Here is a 10,120-nt window from a genome sequence, read left to right as displayed (position 1 = left end):
CCTTTCCTACTCTCAAGCCATTCAAAGCTGTTTAAAATGATCTAATACAGTTCTGGATTTTGCGGCTGGACTTCATAAATGGTTTGAAAGACTTTCAAAAGATTTCCAAATACCATCGCCATGGGACCACTGTCGAAATGCCCCTAGTTACACAGACAACTGCATATGTGGTGCAATCGATTCTAAATTCTAACTATAAAACTCAGAGTGGAAAGATACGAGGAGATTCTAGGTCGCTATGTTTTGTGAAGTTTCGCTATGCCCTCCGGTGGAGCTACGTATGTGCGTGTGTGTGTGTGTGTGTGTGTGTTGATGTGCGAGTGTCTCTGTGATGAAAGTTGTCTTTCGGCGTGCTGAGGTGATTGTGATGACCCCCGGGTGACCTCTCGATTTGTGATTACCATCCACACAGTTTGTTCAGTTGCTGTTGGGTTTTGAACCTCGAGTAAGGTGTGTGTTTGGTGCCATAAGGCAAGGTTGCAACCTAATGTAGAGCCAGGAAACCGTATTCAAAGTTCTAGAAAATGCTTACATTTTTGGCTATTATAACCACCTTAAATGTTGAATATATAGTTATATCATAATATATATGAGAACACTGTTTTTAATCATTTTTCTCTTTAAAAAAAATCACTGATTCAAAATGCCCAAGTGTAAAAAAGTGACTACATCCTCTGAAGCCAGACAGGAGAGTTACCGGGGCAATATTTTGGGTAAATTGCACATATTTGATTTACTTTTTCTTTTTCTTTGACCAGTTCTTACTTTGCCTGAATTAAATTAAATCTCTGCAGACATTCTCTGTCACATTCATTAGACTGTCCCTCCTCATGGATTTCCCCAGCCTCGCCTCGCACCTCTGCTAATTCAATACAGGCAAACATTGGGAAGGACTAGCATGTTGTGTTAAGAGAAAAGAAAAACAACTCTACTTGTGTATTTTTGTTCGAAACAACTAAACGTGTGTGTGTGTGTGTGTGTGTGTGTATGTGTGTTAGAGAGAGACTCAGTCCAGGCCCATGTAGAGTGAATGTACAGGGAGCTCAGTAGCTCCCCCTACATGTTAAAGAGCAGTAGTGACTAGGCCTTCCTTCAAGCCTTGTGCTGCTTGCTGGTCTTGAAGGAGACCTGCAGGACACGGTCGCCCAAGCGGTAGCCGTTCAGGCTGGCGATAGCCATGGCTGCCTCGTCGTAGTTGGTCATGGTGACAAAGCCAAAGCCCTTACATTTGTTGGTGGTGAAGTCACGGATGACCTTGACGTTTGTGACGGCGCCGAACGGACCGAAGAGCTGCCACAGGACGCTTTCGTCAGCTTCCGGGGACAGGTTGTACACGAAGATGCACCAGCCAGCTCCAGTGGGCCCGGTCAGGTTGACGCCGGCTAGACTGGTCATGCTGTCAATGGTTATCGGGGAGAATCTGGGGAGGAAAGAAGGAGAGCTACCATGGGTGTCATTCTGAAGTTCAGCACAGCGTGCTTCTCATTACCACATGCTCCTGCCATTTTTGTCTCTTTGAGAAGCGGACGCTCGATCTCCACAGCCTATGTAAGAAAATGGCCAGCTATCATATTATCTAGTCATATTATCTGGTGACCAAACCAAACTAGTCATATTCCCTGTTAGAAATAGTACACAGAATTCACAATGTTCAACAAAATCACGATACTAAGCAAAACAGAAACCTAGAGAGGGATGAAGGCAAATCAGAAACAAATCAACAGAAAATTGGAACTAACAGAGGAGACGCAAACGGAACCTTGTATGTCCATGCTGGTGGAAAAAAAGAACATTAAAGCAACCAAAACTGAAAAAAATAATAATGTTAGTTCAATACAGAAATACAGTTTGATCGAGGAATCAACCAAAAGAACAAAAAGGTTCAACAAAGCCATGCCAGAATGTCCTGCTGTGATATCAGCTAAGTCAGTCTAGTCTACTGAAATGGTGTTTTCTCAAATCAATCTCTAATGTTAATCCTTAAGTCAGCAGGTGGTATTCCGGGCACTTTGTTTGAGCTTGTTTAGGCATGGATGCTTTTGAAAGCACACCTTTTGTTTTTAAATTACCTCTTGACTCCGTAGCTGGCGTTTAGTAAATTGTCGAGTCTGCAATGCAAGAGGGAGAGTGACGGAGGTGAAGATATTAGTTGCAAGATCCAACAACCACAGCAAAGCGTTTTCATGGAGCCACTTCAGCCACCAGGGGGAGCTCTTTACCGGGCACCGCATCCACCAATCAACAGGCGCGGCTCGCCCATCGCACTGACGCAGTGCTTACAGAGCCCTCAGGCGATGGATCGAGAGTACTGCGCGCATGTTTGTGCTTCTGAATGCATCCGTGCCATGACTGATTCACGCACGCACACTGTGTTTTATCTCTTAAGCAGGGCAGTTCTTTTCAAAATGTACACACTGCCTCAGTTAGACCCATTGTGATTTGTCAATCCCCCTGATGGCGTGAACGTGCTGCGGTTTAAAGGAAAACCGTCAGAGGGAGAGTAGGCAGCGGTAGGGGTGTGGGCTGAGGGTGGAGGCAGTACCTGAAGCGTTGAGTCTGGTGGTGCAGAGGGCCGGTGTAGCGGCGAGCTGCTGTCTGGTAAAGCTGGGTGAGCAGGGCCTGTCCCGTCTTCTGACTGGGGTTGTTGGCGAACTTCACGGTGATGGGCTCGGCGGCACCCAGCGGCTTTTGACCGTTCAGGCCTTTGATGGCCTCCTCTGCCTCATTTCGTTTATCGAACCGAATGAAACCTACTCCGCGCGATATACCTGCTCCGGACAGAAAGCGACGTAATGTAAGCACCGTGAATTTAAAATGGCAGATAAGTGAGTCATGTGTGGACACAGGGCTAATCCAGACTTTATACTATAGTGATTTATGATCTACTCTATAAAGCAGACAAAGAAAAATGTTAACATGAGAAAAAAAAAACATATTATAGTACAGTATAGTTAAAGAGAAAAAAATATGGGCTGGACTTCCATAGGAATTTGGCTTTTGGTTAACATAACATTTATTCAAAATATATAGCCATGACAAAAAATGACTACAACTAAAAAATAAAAACTAATTCAAAATATTATTAAAAACTACAATACTATTTCAATGATACTAAATTAACACTGCCAAGAATGTGCATTAAAAATGTAAATGGGGTTAATTTTGAGTTCATGTTGACTGTGAAGCATATAGCCTACCCTATTTTTTTATTTTTGCGTCACATCCAGAGCTTTAATTAGATTTGTAATCCTCCCCCAGGGTGCGTACGCTGTTTGTGGAAGTGAGGTAACGTTTACCTGTGACCTGGTCTACCAGGATACGTGAGGTGATGATCCTTCCATACTGGGAAAACAACTGCTCCATGTCTTTCTGACTCATGGTTTTGGGCAGCCCGCTCACATACAGGTTGGCATCACGTATGGAAGCTGAGCTGGGTCTGGCGTAGGACACCTACACACACACACACACACAAAACAAATTGGAGCTGCAGTTTAGGATTTGTAATATTATTAAGAAGCATGTATCAAGACAGCTGTGACAGTCCTAAAACTCCCAGCAGTGCAAAACTTTCAAGTGTAGTCGAGGCGGATATGTCACAGCAGTGCCACGCTCAAAGGCGAGACATCCGCCCACTCTCTCTCATCCCTCCTTCCTTTAAAATCCACGTCTCTTATCCGCACTTCACTCGAACCAAACCCGGTTCCCTTATTAAACACTACTTCAGCTTCGCAGTGCTCCTGACAGCAGAAACACGAACCCACTCTGACATTCACACTCCCCCACCCCCCAAGACACTTCGACACCCTCTGAGCTGATTTGAGACCAGCTCCCTCAGGGAGCCGTGAGGAAAATTTGATATCATGGGCTGTTTTTCTAGCCGGTGATTTTCCACAAGACAGCAGCATTTAGAACCTGTTCCGCTCTGGGGTGTGTCATGTAATATGAAGTCCAATTAGGCATTTATTTTGACGTTCAAATATTCATCTCATTTTTATATTCCCCTCTATATTTCCTAAAAATCCCCCACCGAGCCGTCTTAGTCGTATTTGAGATGGGAACAGATTTTTCTCATAAAATATGTATATTTATGAGTTTCTGGTGGAAAGGGGCTGACTTTGATTGATGGTGTCAGTGTGTGCGCATGTGGTTTTTTGAGATAAAGAGATTGGCCCCCTCCTTCTTCTCCATCTCTCCTTTGTCTTCTCTCTCAAGGGGAAACTGCTCCTCTGGCAACCGGCAAACCAAGTAAACAGATTACAAGATGTCCAGCGTCCCTGACAACTCCCTAACACGCCCTCACTAAATACCCAATGAAAAAAAAAAAGCAAATCAAATAAAAAGCTCAATACCAATTCATGCTAATGGAAAAGCACCATCATCACTTTCCAAAAACTCTCGATTGTTTTTATTCAACAGTAGAATTTATACTTTTCATTGATATGTGGACATGTTACTTATATTATTATACAAAAGCTGTATGACCTTTACTCCATTTAAAAAAGAATTCTTGTTACTCATTATATCTTTTTTTCTACTTTTGTATTTTATTTATTTTTCTATATTATCTCTTTTTACTTATACTCTTTATCATCTTTCCAAAAAAAAAAGTCATAGTCTTATAGTCTTTGTTCCAATGGTATTTTTCATCTCAATTAATTTAACATAACATAATGTAATTTAATATAATATATTTACTTTTTTTATTATTTTTTCTAAACATTTATATTGCCTTAAGTCCCTTACATTCTTTTTACTACCCGCCCCCACACACACACTTATTTACTATTTTTTTTAAATCTAACTCATTTAATTTTATATTGAATATAATTGAATATATTTTTTTTTTTTTTTTTTACATTTATATTGCCTTAAAGCTTTATAAAGCTTAACCCTTTATAACCCCAACCCTATCCTGTTATCAATGCTCTTTACTTATTTACTAATATAATTTATTTCTGTCTTTAACCATTTTCTTCAATGGCGGGCTCTAGGACAAAGCATTTCATTTCACAGATTTGAATCTGTTGACCTTTTATGTGTGCGATTACTGCAACAACAAAAAAAGTTAAGCGAGTAAACTTGTTTTTATAATAAATAGGAGTCTATTTTAAACGTGTTCAAGACATTTTACAACGCCCAGTCAAGTTATAGCACGCTTCGCCATCAGACCTTGGCAGAATGATGTGTTTTTCCACCATATGCGTGTTTGAGTCTTGCAGGCCAGTATGACTAAGCAGCGGTATTGTTGAGGTAGGGGTGTAATTGTGCAGTGAGTGGGTGAGTATACAGCAGAGACTGGAGGGGGGGGGGTCTATTGGAGGGATGGGATGCTGCCCCATAATTAACCCTCTCCCTCTCTCTCCCACAGTACAGATGGTGCCTGCAGCCCATATGGCTCCTAATCCTGTCATTGGCATTCGGCTCCCTCCTAGCCTTTGCTACTGCGCCCCGTCACCCTCCCTTCCTCCCTCGCTCCCTCCCATCCTCGCTATCGTCTCTACCTTTCTAACAATGCCGTATTGACATGGAAAATATGACATTTGCCCGGCTTAAGGATTTGAGGGCAGTGGGCACACGAACGTTGAATGTCAGAGAACGATGCCAGATGAATGCACTGAACAAACAAGACGATTAGGACAATAGCAATCGGTTTAAACAACTACGCCAATAATGTTCGCCCATGGCCTGCAGTCATTGTTCACTGGAATAACAGTGCTTTGCTTAAGACTATAAGGAATGAAACTGCTCTGTATGCATGCCTATATCATACAACTCACATCTTTATCTCCAATATGAATGCATGCAAGCACACGCTGAGTCCACAGAAGCTGCTTAACTGCGGATTCTTGCGGATTTGTTGCGATCTTTGATGTGTGGTGATCAGGTGGAGAAGCGGACCGACTGTTTAATCTCTCACTTTCAGAAGCCCAAGCAGACCTTTCCCCACCCCAAAACCCAGCTGAATTGGGGACAAAGAAGGCCCTAATTAGCCAAGATTGGAGGCAGATGGGGCTCTCCTCGCTGACCTCCAAGCCTCACATTGCGTCTCCCTAATTACATTTCCATCACAATCACCCCTGCACACAACCCTTTGCTTTCTGACCTCCACTTTCTCTTTTCTTCTGCTCCTTTTGTCCCCGCCACGATTCCTCCCACCGCCCCTCCCTTTCACCTCCCCTCCTGCTGTCACGTCTGTCTTGGGCTCTGCTTCATTCCCTACTTCCTCCCCATCGAGCGATTTGAGGAGCTTGGGCTCGGCGAGGACGGTTCTCTTACTTTGATTGTTTTGGTCTGCAGTTTGAGACCATTGAGCGTGTTGATGGCCTTGTCGGCATCATTGGGATCCACGTAGTTTACGAAGCCGTAACCCAAACTCTGGCCTGCAATAAGACAAACAAGAATGCACTTGAAAACCACCCTTTAATGCAAAACATTTCCTACCGAATCAAGACATGCCGCGTTGTTACCTGTGATCTTGTCTCTGACTAGTTTGCAGGACTCGATTTCTCCGATACTGCCAAACAGGCTCTTGAACTCCTCCTGGGTCATGTTCTGAGGCAGGTAGTTGACAATCAGGTTGGTTTTGCTGTCGTCCGCGGCACCGTTAGTGCTAATGACGGGGCCGTTTGGCAGGCTGGTTCCGCTCGGACCATTGGACACCTGAGTTTCCATGGTGCTAATTATCTGCAGGTGGAAAAATTACAAATTAAGACTAAGACAGTGCAGTTTGGTTGAAAACGCATGATTTCAGGGGTGTCCTCGTTGAGAGGTTAAAAATCAATGTGTCTGAGGGGTAGAGGGCTGGAGGAGAACAATATCCCACCTCCCCTCCTCCTATGACCTCCTCCCTCACTTCAACTCTCTCCATCAGCCCCTGGCCCTGCAGATGTCACAGTCCTTTCGCTCTTTCCCAGCCCCCCTTTATGCTATCCAGGGTCAAACAGCGTTACATCACTAGCCTGTGAGAGGATGACGGTGTAGGCATGAGAATAGTTGTCATTTCAGCTTTGCTAACAGATTTTTTTTAATATAATTTCTTTCAAAAAGTGGGAGTCTAGACAAATAAAGAGGAGATGGCGTTGGCACCTTGTTTATGTGAAAAGCGAGAGTGTGTGTGTGCTGGGTCTTCGGTTCATCCGTGTTGCTGTGGAGCACATGATGTTTAATTTGGCCTATAGGGGATTTTCAAAGAACAGATGTATGCAGGTTGTAGAAGCTACTTCTGTCTTTAACGGTCCCTTTCTGTCACAACGCACGACTCGATTTCTCCTCATCGTACCGCAAGCGATCCGTCCATTTTTATTTCTTTTGTGACTTATGTTGATTTTTTTAAAACATTTTCCCGAAGGCTGGTACTCTCCAGAATTTACAAATCGGCATGTGTAATGTATGTTCATATATTAGTCATCGTAAGTCGACTGAAAGCACTCTTCCCTCGGAACGGCCCCTGGGGTGGAACAGGGTGTCTTAATTAACAATGCATCCGTGATTTTTTTTTTTTTTTGGGATCCCCACAATCAACAGGCACAATCATATGCCACAAGTGTCCCTCTGTTTTTACACTCTCAGGAAGAAAAAAAAAGGTACAAAAGCTGTCACTGAGCTGGTACCTTTTCAAAAGGTACTAATATGTACCTTTAATGAACCCTTTATATGTTCCTTTTGAAAAGGTACCAGCCCAGTGACAGCTTTTTTTCTGAAAGTGGATGATGCAAATAATTAATAATATGAACGTAATTGGAAATGAAATGATAATGATATCTAATTAAGCATTTACGATCAGATGCGCAAACAGGTGAATTCCTAATAGTGTGGGTAGTCTGTTCTTTTGTTCTCCCTTCAGTATTGCCTCTCTGTAACGCTCTCTGTCTCTTCAGTGGAATGAATTTATTCTTGCCTTGAGCCTTACCTCTAACCAGGTTGCCCAGGTAACAGCAGCTTGACGACTGTTGCTATTGGCTGGCTTCTTGACTTTTAGCAAACCTCGCACATATGTGTGCATGTCGTATGTGCACTTGGAGTTGAGTGTTCGAGAACTAGTGCTCGGTTAAACTCACTTTTTGTCTTGCATTAATAAAATAAGCTTTCAGGGCCGCCAGAATTTACATCTCAGGCAAATTGACACTGACAAGGAGAAAGCTCAGGGAGGCGAGTTATTAAAGCGCTGCAAACACGGATCTAGGCAAAACTGACAATTTCTCTGCCACCCGAGCAGGAATTTCCAAGAAAAGGTCGTTCGTTTGATCAATCAAATAGTGATAAAATGGCATCTTTTGTGGCAGTAGCCCATAGCCTGTATATTTCAGGAAATATCTCGGGTTCAGAATGTAAACCTACTCAAACAGGCGCTGTCTAAGCGTTGACACAAACAGAGCGAGTCTTGACACAATGTGACAGGATCAGGGCAAATGTGATTCGTGAACTGAAGTAAACCTCCCTGTGGCAAGCCACCCTTCCTCAGCGACGAATGTAGTGAGTTACACAACGCACAGGCTCTTCGGCCACACAGACTGACACGTACACTGTCTTACAGCCCAGATACTGTCGCCAGCACAGCAGAGGTAGAGGTGGAGGAGCGCTTCATCCCAAAATACATGAATCGCAGAGACAGGCGAGAGACTCCTTCCATTGTGCTCCTTAAGCATCACACACCTTATAAACTGAATTTTATGCTATTAAAAATAGGGCTTTCGAAACAAAACGTGGCCATGGAAGAAGGCTTTGACGTTCCTGTCCCAGCCTGTACTTTTCTATTTCTGGGAGAGTTCTCCCTCAATATTTAATGCACTGCATCAGCATCGCCTACACAAGGACCCAGACTCACACGCAAACAAGAGCCCTGCATCTCTTATACGCAAAACCTATTACCTTCCCACCAGCGCGCTGATCAGGATAAATGACTGCAAAGATTCCTCTTAGTGAGTCTGTGATTAGAGTCTGCTGAAATGACCGTCAAGCCTTGACAGTCAGACAGAAGGGGAAATTTCATTCGATTTTTCCCTGAAAAATGTCCTGTTGAATGTCACAATACACAAATGTAAGAAGCCACTTGGTTTAACTGCTGCCATATTTGTTAGATGAAATAGAAATATAGATTAATTATAATTCAAAATACATTTCCATTATCTACAGTCATAAGCGCATCATGCCAGAGAACGCTATTTACAAACAGGCCTGAAAGCAGCATGAGATAAAGAGCAATCTGACTGTGAAGACTACTGGCTCACGTCACTTCCTTAATGTCCCTGTGCAGTGAGTGAGGAAGCCATTTTCTTAAAATAAACACAGTCTTGCACAAGATCCGGTGAGGTAAACAAATAAAGCATAAGGCTGATCTAATATGTAGCTGTATCATGTCAACGTTAATTTTCAGACTGCCAGTGTCAGCCAGCGATTCCCAGCATTGTCTGTTAACGTTAGGCTGTGGAAAATGAATCTGTATTCTTGACATTTCTGATGCCTAATGCAGACCTTAATTTTGATCATTTGTATTTCATAAGCGTACGAGTCTGGACGAGCCTCCTGACTGAAATGTGAACGCTGGATTGCCAATAGGCTGTTTCAGTAACAGATTACAGGATTATCTTAAACAAAAGGCATTAGCCACACTCTCACTGCAGCTTAAGGGATCACAGTGGCAGCTGTAAAACAACAGGACACAAGTCAAAACTGAACGGATAAACCATTATCTTTGTTTTTTTATTTTTTTACCGGTGAATTGGGGTAATAGCTCGTGAAATTTGCAGCGCGAAAGATCATCGATTTATCGCGCGAAAGCACAATTATTTCTTATATTTTCCCTAATAGCGTTATTTTTCTAAATTTTTTCCTATTTTAAATTACTAGTAGGCCTAATTTTGCAAAAACGCCAGAAAACGTTTAACGTTTGGGAAAAGGGGCTAGCAGTGTTCATGCTAGCCTACTCTTTGGTCGCTATCCAGAGTGCTGAATTCGGGAGTGGCTCGACATGGACAACAACCTTCAAAATATCATTGGTGCCGCGGACTTCATTTTATCAAGTGGACATTAAGCTCTTGATGTCGTCTTTATAAATAAACACCTCTACGAATCGTTTAAAATCGTTATCCTCTCGTCCTTTGATTGGACAAGTGCGCGTGTG

General features: G+C 43.0%; 1 protein-coding gene across 1 annotated transcript; it reads right to left on the bottom strand.

Moving 5' to 3' along the window:
- Nucleotides 1–1,092: 1,092 nt before the first annotated feature.
- On the bottom strand, nucleotides 1,093–8,629 carry elavl3 (ELAV like neuron-specific RNA binding protein 3; the record flags this gene model as incomplete). Its single annotated transcript, XM_081374248.1, has 7 exons — nucleotides 1,093–1,420; nucleotides 2,070–2,108; nucleotides 2,543–2,768; nucleotides 3,297–3,450; nucleotides 6,277–6,380; nucleotides 6,468–6,684; nucleotides 8,543–8,629. The coding sequence occupies 7 exons, from the start codon at nucleotides 8,627–8,629 to the stop codon at nucleotides 1,093–1,095; spliced, it is 1,155 nt and encodes a 384-aa protein (XP_081230374.1).
- Between the last annotated feature and the right edge of the window lie 1,491 nt (nucleotides 8,630–10,120).

Source organism: Scardinius erythrophthalmus (genome assembly GCF_964197995.2).
Source record: "Scardinius erythrophthalmus genome assembly, chromosome: 1".
NCBI lineage: Eukaryota > Metazoa > Chordata > Actinopteri > Cypriniformes > Leuciscidae > Scardinius > Scardinius erythrophthalmus.
This window is presented reverse-complemented; position numbering and strand designations above follow the sequence as displayed.